We start from the raw sequence: 18,709 nt of genomic DNA, 5'->3' as shown, positions 1-18,709 counted from the left end.
GAAGTTAGATCTCACAAAACCCAACCCTAACATGGCATAAATCTTTACCTTCATTATATCGATACCATCAATATTTGAGTCTCCTAATCAAGATATTTTGTCTTAAACAAGTAAAAAAACCTGACTTATAACTTGAAACAAGACATGATCTAACTAGTTCAAGCAAAGTTCTTGCATGATATAGGGTATAATCAAGTTTACCACATAACTAATCATACCTAAGTTTACATCCCAATGGATTTGGTGACATGTAAAATATAATTGTTCTATCATTTTCTTGGAAAAATTAAACACATAACTACAAGGAAAATCCTTATAAATTTCTAGGCACTTTCCTCATAAGTCATTAATAAAAAATTAAATTATAGATATCTTGGAAACTCATAATTTGGGAAAACATTTTATAACTTTTCTTGAACCACACATTTCCAACCAAGGGCACTTACAAGATCGGGCCAAGTTCTCCAACTTACCTTGAATCGTATAAGGCCTTCGAACGCCGATCTTTGCTTGGGTAAACTCTAAGGCTCTACCCTAGCTTTTTTATTGTTTTCTATGAGGGGGGCCTTTAACGTATCGTTTGTGCATCTTTAAGCAATCAAGGGAGGCGTTGAGTATGTAGGGTTTAAGGTTCTTTTCCATTTTTTAAAGGAAATAGATTTTGCATAGACAAAAGAAACATTGTTTTTAGCTAAAGGAATTAATCTTCTACTGTTAAGAATGTTTTTGTGCCATAAGGAAATATTAGGAAAAAAACACAATTAAAATATTTAATTTGACCCAATTTTGTTGGCATTTGTGCCCGTTTTAGGGTATACATAAACTTTTATCTCCATTCCTTTTGTCCCACAAAGATTCAAGAATATAGTAAAATAATTTTTTATTACCTCAATTAGAATTTAATGGAAAATAGATAAAAATACACAAAAGCAAGAAAACACATTAAATGAAATGTATTTCTAATAGTGTAAATTTTTAGTGGCCAAAGTTACATACAACTTAAAAATTAATGGTGTGCCTAGAAGAAATTTTTAAACTACCAGATTCTTAGATAAAAGCATCAACAATATCAATGTTTAAACTAGGAGGTATGTTCGATCAAGCCTCCTATAAAGAAAATATCGAGAAAAAATAATGTTCAAACAAGGAGGTCTATCTCAACAACGTGCTTCAATTGAAGAGACTATTCAAACAATGGTGATGTTCATGTTAGGTCCAATGAAAAAGAAACCTAGAGGCAAGTGAATAGGTTCATTGTGAGGTCTTGAAGGCTGTAAAGCTTATGAAGTTGAATAGGTTTGTGTACACTGTTGCAAAATTTAATCTTTTTCGTTTCAATGTGGTGTGTAATTATGTAATTCTATCCACAAGTTAATCTAAAATTATAGAATAATGCAAATTAATTCCTACACAAGAACACAATGAAAATTTATAGTAGTTTTGTAACCCTATCATGGATTGTTAATCCACTCCCAAACTATTTTGCTCTTTGGATTCAATTCATTAGCCCTAAAAACCTAGTGACATGTACAACTTACAGTCATAATGACAATTTACATGAATGGCCACAAGAACCACAAAAGCCAAGTTATAACAATGTCCACAAGGAGACTACAACAACACACTAGGCATAAACTGACAAAGGGATTTTTTAACAACTCAACTATGCTACACAAGCCTAGATCCACAAAGTAATTTTCAACCGCTCAACTAGGCTACATAAGCTTAGACTTGCGAAATGATTTTTAGCTAATTAGGCATAAACATAAAATTTAATTACCAAATTTAGGACCTGAATCGGTAGTTCAAATCATAGACATTGATCAATGACCAAGTTGAAAGAACTTGATCACCAATTAACATAAAGATTGAAGGACAATGGTTAAAGTAAAAACTCATAGTACTCTAAACATAGAGATTTTATCAACAAGTTGATCAATAATCAAAATCATTTTTTTTTTTTGCCAAGATTTGGATCATCTATTAAGATCAAAACCCAACCAACAATCACGACGAAGTCGATTGTATGGGCCACCATCAAAATTAAATTAAAGGATAATGCTACCTAAGCACCACCTAAGGAGGTGGCACATGGCGACATATGGTGTGGCAAGAAAGTACAACCTTATAAAGAATGAGGCTCATTAATGACACAAGGCACCGTAGGAAAACACCACTTAAGAAAAGAGTCAATTTCAAATGGATGAGATTAAGTATCATGCTCTCGTGAAAAGAGGAAGAAGTTTTGCCAAGTATTTTTCTCCCTTTGCATCTTTAGCTAGTCAATGGGAGAGGGAGAAGATAGGGGAGAAAAAAAATGTGGGATAGTTGTATAAAATATAGGAATGAAGAATAATATAGTCGTGATTATTATTGATCAGGTGTAAACTATTTAAAGAATTACACAGAGAGATTGTAGGTGATTAGGACTTTACAAGTTGAGTCTATCTCTAATTCAATCACTAGTTATCTTTATCTCTATTATTATCTTTATATATATCACTATATTTATCTCTATCTCTATCATGCCCCTGCAAAATGGAGTTCCGAAAGGAGAGTCCAATCTTGATCTTCAAAAAGAATGTTCTTGGAAGTGGTTTGGAGAAAGCAGCGGCACTCGAGCGGCTGGTGCGGACGGAATTTCATTATCAGGTGGCAGAGCAGCGGCATTGGAGGCGTCTGGGGTGGACGGAATCGCATCGTTTGGTGGAAGAGCAGTTACACTGGAGGCGGCTGGTGCGGACGGAATTTCATCGTCATGTGGCAGAACAACGACACTAGAGGCAACTGGTGTGGACGGAATTGCATTGTCCGATGGAAGAGCAGCGGCACTAGAGTTTTTTTTTTTTTTTTTGCTTCGCACATGTGGAAAATCTGAAAATACCACACGTGAGATTCGCACGTGTGAAGGTCACACATGCGAGTCTTCTTCTTCCCGATATTTAATCAGACCTCGGATTAAACCGAAGGTTGCTGGAAAAAAAAATGAGAAGAAGAATACCTGGCTCACTGCGGCGACGACGAGAGGAGGAAAAAAAATTGAGAAGAAGAATACCACTAGTTCGCTGTAGCGGCGTGCGGCGAGTGGTAACGGGACCAAAGCGACTAGAGAGGCTCACGGTAATGTCTACGGCAGCGGAACCAGAGGGGCTGCAGAGATAGACAGAGAGGGACCAGAGGTCACTAGAGGCTGAGCTCGATGTTGGGAGGTCGAGACTCAGGTGGCAGTCGTCAGCTGGGGCAGTAGCGACTGTGAAGATGGTCGATGACAGAGTTTTTTTTTTTTTTTTCAAAATACCTCCGGCAAGATTGCACGAAGAAAGGGAAGAGAAAATACCTGGTATAGGCAACGGTAGTGAGCTGCAGCTACAAAGATTGCTTCCGATAAAGATTTCCAGCGACGACAAATTGGTTCTAATTAATTAATCAGAAGCTCTGATACCATATTGAATATAGGAATGAAGAATAACATTGCCGTGATTATTATTGATCAGGTGTAAACTATTTATAGAATTACACAGAGAGATTGTAGGTGATTAGGACTCTACGATTTGAGTCTATTTCTAATTCAATTACTAGTTATCTTTATCTCTATCTCTATCAAGTTGAACCACCCTTTAAATAGAGGCATCTCTTAGGCCTTGAAGAGCTTTTATAGAGGAGAAATTGTTGGATAAACCTGTAAGAGCTCTCCAAATTCCATAAAATACAAAAATATTTGCCAAAATCCTCAAAGAGCCTTCAATAAATAGAAATTATGTTTTAACTCTATCAAAATTCTCTAAGGCAATCACGAAGCTTGTAATGAACAAACATTGCTGCTAATCCATCATCTCTTCCAATTCCTCAAACTTCAAGTTAGCTTAAAGCTCTACCATATTTTTGTAGTCAAAGTAGTAACTATTGAATTTCTGGAAAAGATAAATACTTCACTATCTTGTTATAATTTGAATACACTGAGTTTCAATTTATAATAGAGGAAATAAGTAAAATCCAATTACAATTAAATTATCCTGATCCTAGTTACACCCAAAGTTAAACACTAAAAGATAAGTCCTAAAATAATTGAACAATTGAACATAAATAGAAAACTAACACAACTAAAACACTTTTAATTGAGACTCTTCTATGAGACCTCCTCTTATGAAACTCCTGTAAGACTCCATATTAATTTTGGCTATGTGAGAGTTATGTAAGACTCTTCCATATTTGCTCTTCAACACTCCCCCTCAAGCTGGAGTTTTATAACTTTAATTTGCAATGAACAAGATTCTTGGTCTTCAATCTTCATTAGGTAAATTTTTTTATAGATGTTAAATCCTCATCATTTATTCTCCCTCCCCCTTTCTTGAATATTTTGGTCACATAAAAATTACCAGAACATATGGAATAAAATACTTCCTTAATGTACTTCTTCTTCTACATCTCCCCCTCACACTAGGGATAAAAAGGATATAAAGACCCAATTTGGACAAAACACAATGTCGGAGAAGAAAATCACTCATAACCATTTGACAAAGGTCCATACACAATTAAAAAAAGGGGAGTAGGGGTTTAAACCATACAAGGAAGGATTTAGGGTTTTAACCACACGAGGAGCTTAAACTCTTAAAAGACCTTTAACAACAAATTTTGAAATTCATTGGAAATTTTTTTTTATTCCAATGAATTTTGAAATTGCACTAGAAAAACTATTTTATTCCAACATATTTCAAAATTTGTTGTTACAACTCTACTAGATATTTTCAAACAAATTTTTGATCTAGTCAAAAATAAATTCACTATAAAAAATGTTTCTTGGGAGGGAGGAAATATCTCAAAAAAACTATTTCCCTAACAAAAATTCAATTTTGCTATTATAGTTTAGACTCTAGCAATGAAAGATAATTCAATGCTAAAGTTTGAATTTTAAATTTAATTGTTAGAAGTGGTTTCGATAGAAAATTTAAATTCTCTAGCAAAAGTGTTTGTTTAAAGTCATTTTTTTTGTAGTGCGAAATGCATTGACAACTGTCTCAAACTATGACACTAACAATACTAAATAATTTTCCAAATCCCAAACTATCTGACAGGATAATTTAAGAGTTCGTACGAGTATATCCAACACTTGAGTGTTTTGCTTGGAACATTAACCATCCCAAATATTGGATAAAACTAAAATAGACATTACAATATCTTAAATGGGCAATCATTTTCCTTTAAAGAAGTTCATGGCAATAACACAAAGATAAGAAGTTACTAAGAAAGATTTATTAGACTATGAAGAACGTGTGACCCATACGTTGATTTTGATGAAATTAAGGTCGATAAGATTCAACCCTATCTTCTCAAACCAAAAATACTCTTTAACCCGAAAAACACTCTAAGGAAACCTTAACCAAGTATTTTACCCTTTATACATATATATTATAAACCATTACTTACCTTGAAATTTTACACCATGATTAAAATTAAAAAAGAATATACACCATGATTATAAACATAGAATATGATATGACCATGAATATACATAAAATATATCAATATGAACAAAAAATATACACCACAATAGATTATGATTCGATTAGGGTTAAGGTTTAGTGTTTAAGTTCGGCTTTGATTAGAGTTCTTGTTGGGTTTAATTAGGGTTTGATTCATATTAGATTAGAGTTAGACTATAATGTTGGGATTTAATTAGATTAATTAGGTTTTAAATTTTGCCGGAAAAAATCTATACTAAAAGGCGGGGAAATTCCCATTAGAATGCTTTTCCAATGAAATTATTATCCCAAAAAAAATAAATAAATAAGGTTTCATTGGTAGAAGTTTTACCAATGAAACCCTATTTTGATTGGGAGAACTATTCTTTCTAGTGAAACAAAATTCTAATTTTGCAGGGAGGAGTGTTTTTCTTGTCTCTTTTCTTTTTATTTTTATTTTTATTATGATTTATATTCAAATTTATATAAATCTTAAAATACGACCTGTTGTTGTTGTTGTTGTGTGTTGGGCCTTTTCTAGCCTAACGAAAAAAATGCACCCTCTTCCCTGGCGCCGGGAGCAAGAGAGAAGCTGAACGCTCGCTGTTGAACACCTAGCAGGCTGGGGTAAGCGTTTTGCTTTGATAGGTAAAATTCTCATATTTTCTATTCTTTCTCTTTCCCTCATCCTTCCCGCCCCCTTGCTTTCCTTATAAAGACCTCAAAGCTTGTTTCTGGCATGGGTTGTGGGCAATTCTGTTAAAATTTCGACAACTTAATTATGATGGGAAAATGGGCCTATTTCTGCAATGGGTTGTGCACAGTTCTGTTAAAAAGTTATCTGTGCTTCTTGCATTCCAATTTGCTGGGTATTAATGAAACTATCATTTTGTTACAACTTGCAGGGTTTAAGGTTCCTTGATATTGTTTGATGGTTCCTTGAGATTTCTCAAGATTTAATGGATGCTCAAGCAAAGAAGGCTTTGTTTCGTGCAAAATTAAGGGAAGCTGAGCAGAAACGGGAAAAACGCATAGACTCTCCTCTTGTAAGGTACTTCTGTTTTCCTTTCCTTTTTTTTTTTTTTTTTTAACTAAATGGTTTCAAAATAACAATATTTCAAGTGCCATGTCGAGCCTCATTAATAGCATGAAATTCATTTAACTTGGTACAGTGTATGTTGTTGATACTGCATATTATGTTTGGCCTTCTCTAGCTTTCAATATGGAAGTTGCAATCTACCTCTACAGTTGGTATTTCAGTCGAAATCAAGTACTTAAACTATACCCGTCAACCTCCTTGGTGGGACTAACTTTAGATTACGACTTTGCAGAATGGTCGGCATTACCCGTTTGATAGTTATCTTGTGCAGTTTGTCTTAAAGCGATTTTGAATTGTACACTGCTATTCTTTTCAACTTTCACACTTTCAAGTCTTTTTTTTAGCCCCTTAGTAAGTTCTTATATGTTTAAATGTCAGTTTATGCTCACACTGCATGTCTTGATGGTCTCATTAGTAGTTTCCTTTGTCCAACATAATATTTATTTATGTTTTTGGAAAGTGGTTTTCATTACACAAAAGAGGAAAGAAAAAGCCAGCTCCCAATTACAAGGAATTGACCAAAGCCACCTTCCTTAGCAAGATAATCTGATACATTATTGGCAGACCTAGGAGTTCATTGCCATGTCATATCTAAGTGTTTACAAATGTCAAAAATTTCATCGAAAACAGGTGTTAAACTGCTTGTAAGGGTTAGCCTGCACATGTTGATTGCTTATCTATTTGGGTAGAGAAATTATATTCAATTTGTTGAGATGATAGCTTGTGATGTTAACTCTTCCTAGTGCAGGTACAATGAGCTTGAACAACCTGTCTGTAGGGTTTGTACTGTTGCTTTGAAGTCTGAAGCACAATGGCCAGCACATCAAGCTTCTCGTAAGCACCATGAGGTGATTATATTTACCTTATCAATCAGTTTCAAATAATTGCTCATCCATCTATTTGATAAAGTTAGGTTCAGGTTCATCCTAATTTTTTTGAAATGGTGATTGGCTTCATTGATTCGACAAATACAAAGACAGAAAGAAGGTCCTCAAGATACCATGGGAAAGGAGCATCTAACGACCATTTTTTGATGGAATCATCTAACCACCATTGATGGGCAAGATACCCGTTCCTTTGCCAATACATCAGAATCATTGTTAGCAGCAACATATGCTGCCAAGATGCATTACAATTTTTTTTTTATTTCATAAAAATATGCAGAAACCTTCGTGGTGCAGGAGAAGATCCCTTAATCCAACTGATTACACTTGTTGAATCCCCCTCAATTACATTTGTGCTGAGAAATCTTTGACTACTGCTTAATTCCTTGCAATAAAATGTTGAATTCCGCCTCTGTTGAGTCACCAAATCCAATAGGACCTGAGAACGCTAAAGGAAGTTCTCCTCTTGATTCCTGACAGCACCGCCAATACCTGCAGGCCTTCATTTGAACACCCATCAAAGTTTAACTTGAGGCCCCTCTCTTGCGGGGGGGTGATCCATGGATGGCTGAGGGATGAGAGCATGGAGAAGGTGACAATCAGCTTCCAATAATTCCTGAAATGACTAGCTGAAGTTAGGAGACTTTTTTCCCAATAATAACTACAAGAGTTTTCCGGGCATTAACATATGTGGGATTATTCTTACTAACACTAACATCATAAAATTAACAAATATATAATTATTGGTTAAAAATTCTGTCTTGAAAAATGCGAGTCCTTGATGGTGCTTGATTTGTTTCATATTTGTTAAGGTTCCAATTAGTGTTAGGCTTGATTCAGATCATGTTCCACACTAAAAACATCACTATATTTGGTTATTCTTTTGTAGGCAATCAAGAATATGAAAGCTGCAGCTGCTGGTGCTGGAATATCTCGAGTAAATGATGTAGAACCTGATCAATCACTGATCAAATCAACTGATAAACGTCGGCTATCATCGTCTTTGCCAACAGATTTTTTTGATAAACAAGAGTCAAAGAAGCCAAAGACCAGTAAGTTTTGAATTTTTTTTCCTCTCATTTTTTTATGCTTAGAATGTTTGATCTTTCTGATAAAATAATATATATTTTTTTTGGAAAAAACAAATTTAGACACCCTTTAAGACATCCTCCTGGTAAATGATCTAAGCTGCAGAATTCCCTCTCTCTTATAAAGTAGGTTGTGAACAGATCCTGATATTATCTGGATGCAATTTTAGGTTTGAATTTGAATTTTCAGATGAATATTCAAATCCTAGTTTCGATGAACTTAATCTAATCTCCAATAAGGGATCTGATAAGGTATTAGACTGGAACTAGAATCACAAGTTCTAGATCCGATAAATATCTGCGCCAAAATTTTGCCTATTAGATATAATATAAAACAATAGATGTTGGTTAGAAGCTCAAAATTATTCTAACCCTAACTCACTCTCCAATTCTTTATTACCTTTTTCCTTTACTTCTATATGGCTTTTATATCAAAGAAATTTGTGTATTTTGAGAGGGATTCTTTTTCAATACTTTTGGATTAAGTTTTTAACTTACTCATGGTTGTGTTGTTTAGCTTTGTGGATTCGGATATATTTTTCAATAAAGTTGGAACCAGACATCTGATTTTCGGATAGCCTTAGTGTTTTCTGGGACTAGATATTTGTGATTGGATGGACTTTGCGGAGTGCAATATCTAGTCCAAGCCCAGTTCGGGTACAACCCTATTATAATTTTTCCTTGCCTTTCTAAAAAATAAATTAGGATAAAAATAAAAATTAATTTTTTTTAAAGTCATCTTGTTAGGAAATTTTCCACAACTGAGCTTCTTTTGATTTTTTTTTTATAACATTCTTTTGACATATTAAATTTACATAGTGACATATTATTTTCTGTTTTGTACCCTTGGACTTCCTCTCTTTTTTTTTTTTTTTAAATGACATTCTTTTGACATATTAACTTTACATAGTGACATATTATTTTCTGAAATGACAACCTTTGGACTTCCTCTCTTAACAAGGTCTGCCATCCTCAATCGTATTTTGGTGTGTATAAATAAGAAATTGTCAGAACTATTAGTGTCAGTCTGTACTTTCTTTGTGGGGAATGCTTTTCAAGATGGTTTAAGTGAAGTTATGAACAGCTGGATCTTTCTAAACTGGTTCAATGCTAAAATGAGAAATAATTTCTTCATTTTGTCTTCTCTACATAAAGTAATGCTCTGTCGAGTATCATATTCGAAGGCTTTTTGTCATCTGGTGAATTCATGCTAACGATCTGAATTTTGTGATCCAGAAGCTTGTGAAGATTTTCTTAACCAGCACTTGTTGCTGTCATTTGATACCCAGGGGAATGCAGTTAATTCCTGTGCATCTGTTTATTTTGACAGTAAAAAAATCTATTTATGCTCTTGAATCTAAAGAGCACTCTCCTACGGCAGGAATTTTATTGACCAGCACCTATACCATATTCAAGTTCCTGTGCATCAATGAGTCGTTCTCTGTTCTTCAACTAGGGCATTTGGGTCACATCATTTCTAACATCCCATTTGTCTTTTGTAACATTCTTTCTCCTGGAGTCTGCCGACAGAAACCCTATGCTACCTTTAAAGATGGTTGGGCTACCTTTTGTTTATTTAAGCTATTTTGCATCCTTAACTAATACAATTCTATTTATCAATTCTTACATCTTCTCTTCAGGGCTAAGGATATTCAGTTACATCAACTTTTTAATTATTCTTTGGAGGGTTACTAAGACCAAGGTTACATGACTTGGACTTGGGACCCAACTCAGCTCTGCTTGAAATCTGTGGGCTGGGTTTCCGAGTCTTGGGGTTGGACTTGGGGCGAGTCAAGGGGGACTCAGTCCAAAAACAGAGAGTCTGACCCCCTGTTTTGACTTGCCCCCTCCTTGCCAGACAAGTTGTGGGTATAACTTTGACAAAGGCGTGTGATTAAATGTCTTTAGAAAAACAAAAATAGCAATTACATCAATTCTTTCTTGAATTTCTGGACACATAACTTTTATTAGTTGATTTTTTATTTTAAGAACAATTAATGGTTGGTTCTTTTCTAATAGATCTTTGTCATCAGTGTTTGTTTCCTTTGATTGTTCTAACTATTGACCAAAATTTTGACATACTTTTAGATCCAACTGCTGGGAGCAAGGTCAATCCTTCTTCAGATAAAGGTGTGGTTCCTCCAGTTGTAAGTGATCCTTTACAGGAGAATGATTCTGTGAACAGGCCAGAAGATTTAACCAGTCCTGTTGTGGAGGCAACAAAAGGAAGACTTGAAAATAAGTGTTCCACCCTGCCTAGTAACCCATCTAGAAAGACTAATGGTTCTGAAGTCAAGCCAATAAATGGAGAACTTCCAGAAGGTTTCTTTGATAACAAAGATGCAGATCTACGTGCCCGTGGCATTGAACCGGTTAAACTGGATATTAAGTACGTCTTTCCACTAACTGATTTTTATCAGTTTCATAACCTTTTACTACTTGATTTTATGCACAAAATGGCAAAGAGTTCATAGCTGTCTGATGAGTCTTGCAATCAGGTCAATGTTCTTCAAGATTTAAATGGAATCCTAAATTCAGATTTAATTTGGAGCCCGTTAGTACATAAGAAAGTTGCTTGAGAATTCTCTTTCACCTAAGCATAAATGAGAAAAAAGTGATTTCACTTTCTACAGAGTGTATAACTGAAGTGATGTAGCATGAAGTGAGAAAAAAAGAAACACTTTTTGTGTCCCCCTTTAGTTGCACTTTTCTGTGGCATACATAAAAATAAACAAAGACTTTTTTAGGACTGAACCTTCAAATTCTCTTTGGCTGGGGGATCCACTTTCTATTCAGTAAATCTATGTTAGATATGGGTGGTTATGATTATCCAAATGAATAATATCTTCTGGAAATATAAAAAGATATCACACGCTCTACATGTCATATTAATAATATGCATTTGGAAGGGAAGAATGCGATTGCTATTACTACTGGGAGGTTGAGTGGCTCAAATTACATCATGGGCAAATTGCATAATTAGATATCAAAGCTTGGTCTGTAGTCGTAGGAGATAACCAGCATAAGTCCTTTACAAAATGGAAAAACTTTGAGAGTTTCTTCGACAATGTTGAGCAGGATGGGGAAACCGGCTTGCATAGCCTTATTCCTTGAGTGCCCTTGAAGTGCTCACATGAGGCCGTGCTGATGCATATGGAATATACAATTGAGAAACACTGTTGGAGATACATTTTCTCCTCCATCTACCAAATCCCATGCTCCCCATCCAGAAATCTCTACTTCACACGGTCAAAGGCCTTTTCCAGGTTGAGCTTCACCATCACCCTCAGCTTAGATCCCCTCTTGAAACTGTCAACAATGTCATTCTCGAAGTTGAGTCAAGAATCTACCATTCATAAAAGCACTTTTAGTGGGTTAATGATGGATGAGCAGCCTTCACATACTGGGGAAGAAACCTGGATATAATCTTATGGGTGCTTGAAATTAAGCTAACTGGCATAAAGTCTTTGGAATTTTTAGCATTTGCCTTCTTAAGAACCAAAGCCACCAAGGAGGCACCCCTGTTGCTGAATGAAAATCCATGGTGGTAGAAATTCTCAAGCATACCATTGATGTCCTCTTTCATGAAGGGCCACCTTGTCTGAAAGAAGGCCCAAGCACTTTATCAAATGGCATGTGTGTGACAACAAACTCAATCGCGCCCTTCATGAAGGGCCTCTCAAGCTTCCATGAAGCATCCCTAGAGTGCCAATTTTGGAGTAGATGGAGTCTGGTCTACAATGGGACTTCTTTAAGTAAGGCTCTGCAAAGAATCTATGAATCTCATTAATGACCACAGTCTTCTTGGATCTAAGATCCCCATCAATGAGAAGGGAGTTGATGGTACAGGCAGAGGCAATGGCATGGAATTCTAGTATTTCCATCTCCTTCAATGAGCCATTTGTATTGTGCACACTTCTTCTAAATAATGCAGTCATGGTAAATTAAATTTTGAAGACCATAAGATCAGAGAATTCAGAATGTGGAAGAGGTCTATCTTCTTCAATGGCATCAAGAGCATTGATTTGGGAGCGAAGAGTCCATTTGGGCGGAGAGAAAGGTAAAGTGTCTTTAAACCAGCCTATGACCTTCTCGTTCAGGAGCTTGAGCTTCAGTGCCAACAAAACCAAACCCCTCCCGATCCCTTTACTTCCAGTTCTTTCCACCACTACTCAACAACAGCCCTAAAGCCATCAACATTCATCCACTAGTTCTCAAATCTGAATGGTTTGCCCCCAAGGTCTTGTTGTAGTGTAAGTTAGGATTGGCCATTTGTCAGAGACAACTTTATTCATAATTTACTAGTAGTGTCACTAGTAGCAAGGACACAGTCCAGTCTTGATAGGGTAGGGTTTTGCTGCTCGTTTGACCAGGGGGAATGTTTTTTCGAGGTAGGGATCTTCTCCAGCCCAAAAGCTCCAATAAAGTTACTGAATCCCCTCTCGGAGGAGATTCGGTTTGTAGGAGGCTACTTCTTGTTGCAGAAATGAATTGCATGAAGTCACTCACAAGAAACCAAGAGAGAGGCCATGGCTGAATGCAATTGGTCACCTCTTTCCAGAAGTCAGCCTGTTGGCTGTATGTAGTTGGCCCATAAATGCTAGCAATTCCTCACCAGCAACCGTGTTCTTTATCCATGACCTCGAGTTAAATGGAATAACTACTGTCATTGGAATTGTGGTTGTCAACATGGTTTGGGTCCCTAATGACAAGCACACCCCATCTCTAGCTTCAAGTATCACGACAATCATCCATTGATGGTGCTGCAAGTGCCAAAGGTCCCACTCAGCTATCAGACAGATTGAACTTTGGTTTCTTGAAGAATTGCAATGTGAGCATTTGTATGCTTGTGAGAGTCTCTAATGGAAGCTTGTGTCCATGCTCCTGCCAATTCTCAAACGTTCCATGAAACATTGATCAACTCCTTTATTCCCACTCTCTACTCCCATCTAGCTCCTTTCTGGGTATTTTTTTCGTAAGAGCAGCTTCATCATATTTGACTTCATATTTGTAACTCCATCGTTCGACTTCAAGTAGCTTCATCATATTTGTCCTTTTGAGTTTGAGTATTAGCCAATGATTTGGACTGAACCAGTCCAGTTCTAGAAGAGTTTCCCAAGTGACATAATTTCACTTTGGCGCTCCCTTAGTTCCTTTCCCAGTATTTTGTCTGTAGACTGCTTTTTTTTATCTCCTTGTTGGTCTCTTTACGTTTGATTGGTTCTGTTGGAAGTTATCAGCTTTGGTGTCTTCAAAGACTCCTCAGGCCTTAGTTTCTATAGTCTATTCTATCTCCTCAAGCTGATTGAAGGAGTTACACTTTGGGGATTTGAAGCCATTGCCTGATTATTGTGAAAAGGGGGGGGGTGTCGGTTTGGTTGAGCTGCAGGGATCCAACTATTGGTGGAAAGGGGGAAAGTAGTGGTGTTGGCAGCTGCGGATTGGTGATTTTGGGACCAGTGTGCGACAAAGTGCAAGGTTTCGATTGGCAAACGTGGTTCAGTTGGTCAGAATGGATCAAGAGGTTTGGACAGCAGTCTGTTCAGTTCAGGTTTGAATTTAAATTTTCAAAGGTGGGATTTGCGGGAATTGGAGAGAGAAAAGGGATATCGTTGTCCTGACTTGCCTCTCTACCTATTAGAATGAGTTGGGTGGTTTCCCTCTTTTTGTTGGCGACTTTTCATCTTTTCCGTCTATCTCTCCTCCGTTGTCCCCTCCCAGTAGTTTTGGATTCTTGCTCAGCATATCTGGTCTTGAGAACTTCTATGTTGACGATGAACTCTTCCTCCACTTCTAGATTCAGTTGAAAGTAGTGTTGATTGTGATGCTTTGGACAAATGAAAATCTGGTCAACATTCTGTCGCTTTTGACTAGTAAATTCATCATCAAGTTTCTCCTGGGCACCAAATTTCTTTACCAATTAATGAAAACCTCTTCTTACCGAAGTTCTGCCAAAAGCCCCTAGATCCTGATCCATTGAGCAATAGGTCCTGTGGTTGTGGAGTCCCACAGAGGTTCGGGGGAAATACGGGGGCTGGGTGATAGTGAATTATTCATAGATAAGACTCGATTCTTGTCTTCAGACTAAATCAGTCACCGGATCTCACCTAGGGAAGAGATCTTTGGTATATATAATCTAGGGACCAGAATGACACAAACCACTTTACCAATTCATCTCTTTTATCCATACTCCAATCAATCCCTGCTACTTCATAGGCCAAGCTCCTCCCTCCCTTTTTGAAGAAACTCCTCTGACATTGAGACATGGAAAAGAATCACCAGCTTCCATAACCTCCTCGGGGGTGTTGTTTGCATTCGCTATCCTGGCTTCCTTTGGGGATGAGGGGGACCACTGAAGTGTTTTGCAAAGACACTCCAGCCAAAACCTTCTCCTGCCCCTTCATATACATTTGAGCTAAATTATTTCAATTTCTATAACAAATAAACTTCCACCGCAGTGCTCCTTAGTAATGAAAGGTGGTTGTTAAGGAATAGTCCCACATAGTTTAGTGAGTACAAAGATCTTGAGTTTATTAGTTGGTAAAGAGGTTTCCTAAGTTGGCTAGTCATTTTGGGATAGGGCCTTGAACCCAATTTAACATGGTATCAGAGCAGGTACTCATATGTGGGCCTACACCTAAAAACTATCTACTTGTAGAGCCACAAAAGAGGGCTTACTCTTAAAAACTATCCACTTGTAGAGCCACAAAAGAGGGCCTACACCTAAACTGCCTACTCCTAAATTATCCACTCGTAGAGCCACAAAAGATGGTCTACACGTGTGGGGGAGTATTAAAGAATAGTCCCACATAGATTAGTGAGTACAAAGATCTTGAGTTTATTAGTTGGTAAAGAGGTTTCCTAAGTTAGCTAGTCATTTTGGGATAGGGCCTTGGACCCAATTTAACAGTGGTGAAGCAGTATAGTGAGTCTCCTATCCAGAGCTCCTTGCTAAGCAGATGAGGTCCAGCCTTGAGAGAGTCTCGCCTAAAATTGGTGGACAAAGAGGCGTCCCACCTGCATGGGAATGGATAAGGAGGTTCTGCTCCCATGCGCCCATTCCTACAGAAACCTTCACTGTCTTAGGCTCCTCATCAATTTTCAGCAAGGTGGTTTCATACTGAAAGAACTTGGATTGCAAGTTTTTTCATCCATCCTTTGGGATTTGTCACTGTTCTCTTCTTTGCTGCACAATCTCCCATTCGTCTTCAGCAGATTTCTCCTCCAAAAACTTGTATCTCTCTCTGCCTTCCAGTCATTGACCTCTGCTCTACTCCTCTTGCTCTGGCACCCTCTCTTTTTTTATTCCATCTTCTCGCTTGATAGCGCCAATAGCTTGTTCTTTGGGTAGTCCTTTTGCCCTGTGAGCCCCTCAGAAATAAAACAAGAAAGTGGACTTACCCTTCTCAGTAAATTCTTGTTTATTCTTCTCTTCTTTGGAATACTTCTAACGATCAAAATTCTTCTTTAAAGGCTGCTTCAACTCCCGTCTTGACTTCTTGTCTTCATAGTGCTTATTCTGCCACAATTGAACAAAAACAGTGTCCCCATCCAACATTTTAGGAGTGATCAGAATCAAAGAAGTGAGAGCATGGACACACTCTTATTGCCCCTTTCTGCCTCAGCACATGGACTTCTCATTAGGGTCATTTTAGGCATGGATTTCTTGAGCCTGGATAGAGAAGTGATCATGCCTTTGGTGCTCAGGGAGCATTTCTAAGGGATGAAGGGCAGTGCATTGTGACCAAGGTAGGATTAAGTACAAGCAAGATGGTAGGGTTGTTGGCCTTGCAAGGGAAAAAAAGGAGTTCGAAAAGGTGAGTTAACTTATTGTTGCTTTAGTGTGACAGATTGAGGGTTGTCTCATACAGCTCTTTCTTGTATTATCATTATGCCACTTCTCACTGTTGTCCAACACTGTTAGCTTTACTTGATATAGAGGAATCTAGAGAAGCGACTATAAAAATAAATGAGGTTACCTCTATTGAGAAAACTTAAGAACAGAATGTAAAAATAATTAAATAAATAACTGAAAATGGTATCGTAGTAGGCAAAATCTTTTATGGACCTGCGAAAGCATTCATTTCTCTTGTATAGGATGATGTATTTGTACTCCAAGAATTATTCCATGTTGGTTGAAAGAAGGGTAATACAGAAACTACTAAGCTAAAGATGTTTCATCATTTATCTCGGATATCATTTGATAGGCTTATTTCTTAAATGTCTGTGCAGTGATGAATATAAAGAATTTGAGAAGGTAATCCAAGAGGATTTGCAGGGAGTAGATGAACGCTTAGAGGAAGAAGAGGTAACCACATTATTGTTTGGTTGGAACTTTTCTGTACTAACTCTTTTCTTTCTACATCATCCTCTCTCAGTTTATAACTTTCTTTTGAAAAGGAAAGAATATGCTTCTCTGGTTACTGAAACTATAATTCTAAAATTTTGTTTGTGGCAGTTTGATGCTGCAGAGATGATAGAGGAAGCAGAAACTTTGGAACAAAAGTGAGTCGAATGTAAACAAGAAGGATTTATTTTTGTGGTTCAGTCTGATAGGCATTACTAAAAAATTTCTTTTTCTCATAGGGCTAACAAGGAAAGAGTGGAAATGTTGAAGAAGAAGCAGATGGAGCTAAAAGTTGTAAAATTTGCTCGTGAACAGAAGAAACCTCTTAAATTTAGAGGTGAAGAGTCGAGTGAGGAATCAAGTGATGAAGAAGATGAAAAGAGTGCAACTATAGACTGGAGGGCCAAACACTTGTAAGACACTCTGGGTTACTCTGCAGGTCTGTTTATATTGTACCAATGTCATAACTTTCTTGTGTAACTCGTGATGCTTCATAAGAAAATTTTCAGATCCTGCAGAAGTGGCAAATGTCCATCAGAAAAAATTCTGGGTTGGAGTAGAATAAGGAAAAGGAAACCCTAATTTCTGGCATTCCCCACTTCTTCTTTATGATTGAGGATGTGTTTTGATGATTGCATGAAAGCAAGCAAGGGGGGACTTATTAAGATTTTTTTATTATCAAAATTTCACAATTAGTTCTTAAGATTTTTTTATTATCAAAATTAATTTCATTGGGATATTTAGGCCAACAATCTCCCCTTTTTTATGATGATAAATACTTATTAACAATTAAAAATTAAATAAAAATGAAGGGATGTATACAGATCTTCTTTTTCATATTCACTCTCAGTTGTTTTCTGCTTTGTCCTAGATTACCATAAAGACCATGTCCACCAACATGTCAAAGGCCTATTCACTCAAGACTTTGAGAGGATTGTCAAGCATTTCTAGTAGTTCATTCACTACACTTTCTTCTATTGCTGTATTAAGTTTCATCCAGTTTTTTCTCCCTTTTCAGTTACCGTAACTTGATCTTGTCATGCCTCCTTTCATTCTTTGTGACCAACTCGGATAATAAAGGGGTATCTGCAAGGATCATCTGAGGACTACCTCCTCTGGTCAAAAACATATTTGTGCCAATATCATAGTCCAGATCATTGCAATTTGTGCCAAAGTTTTATCCATTTCCTTTATTATCATTTGGCGTTTCGACTGCCCGCGAGCCAGCACGTAAATTTAACGAATTTGGGGGAGTCGGGAGTCTCGGGACTCTCTTCGATTACGTCTCTGGCATGGTAGTACGATTTCGTGCAATTCCGATGAAATCCTTGACCACGATTTTCGTCAGCTGGCCACTGGAGTTGGAGCGTTTTTCTTCGACGATGGCGACTGATTCTTCGCCGGAATCGGGGAAAACGTGAGGAATCCGAACCGTCAGAGGATCCCGAACTGTCCGATTTCGAGTGTCTGTGCCCCATTTGACCAGAAACCCAGACCCCTGTGAAACTCCGGCGAGCTCTGATGTCTTCGTTCCTTCTATCTGAAATTTAATTCTGCTTCGCGGATCGAGCGATTGGTCTGTTGGATTTCAGATTTTTGTCTCGTTGTGGCTTTTTTTTTGGAGAAGAAGATAGGCCGTGAAACTGCACATTATAACGAAACTACCATTAATTTACTGAAAGTACTGAAACCGTTGATCTAGTTGGCCAGAAAAATCACATCCGTAAACGGCTTCTGATCTACTGTTTTTTTGTTTCTTGAGCAGGCCACCAATCGGATTAAAATAAACAAAAAAGGTAAAAAGAGTTGGAGTTACAATGGAACGGGTAAGG

At 37.2% G+C, this 18,709-nt stretch overlaps 1 protein-coding gene across 2 annotated transcripts; it reads left to right on the top strand.

The window, feature by feature from the left end:
- The first annotated feature begins 5,995 nt into the window (after positions 1 to 5,995).
- On the top strand, positions 5,996 to 17,542 carry LOC137941537 (protein ABA AND ROS SENSITIVE 1). Of its 2 annotated transcripts, none has more exons than XM_068786992.1 (8): positions 5,996 to 6,086; positions 6,365 to 6,510; positions 7,307 to 7,406; positions 8,332 to 8,494; positions 10,619 to 10,919; positions 16,763 to 16,838; positions 16,989 to 17,035; positions 17,117 to 17,542. In XM_068786992.1, exons 2-8 carry the CDS (start codon positions 6,419 to 6,421, stop codon positions 17,292 to 17,294), a joined length of 957 nt encoding a protein of 318 aa, XP_068643093.1. In that variant the 5' UTR covers positions 5,996 to 6,086; positions 6,365 to 6,418; the 3' UTR covers positions 17,295 to 17,542. The 2 variants fall into 2 exon arrangements, with proteins under 2 accessions (XP_068643093.1, XP_068643094.1); XM_068786993.1 differs by having other exon boundaries at positions 5,996 to 6,107.
- Positions 17,543 to 18,709: the final 1,167 nt, after the last annotated feature.

This window comes from Aristolochia californica, unplaced genomic scaffold, assembly GCF_029961685.1.
Source record: "Aristolochia californica isolate CCGP_79_NKW_82.1479 unplaced genomic scaffold, dmAriCali1.0.hap1 SCAF_9, whole genome shotgun sequence".
Classification (NCBI taxonomy): domain Eukaryota; kingdom Viridiplantae; phylum Streptophyta; class Magnoliopsida; order Piperales; family Aristolochiaceae; genus Aristolochia; species Aristolochia californica.
The sequence above is the reverse complement of the archived record's forward strand: the minus strand, read 5'-3'. Positions and strand labels throughout refer to the sequence as shown.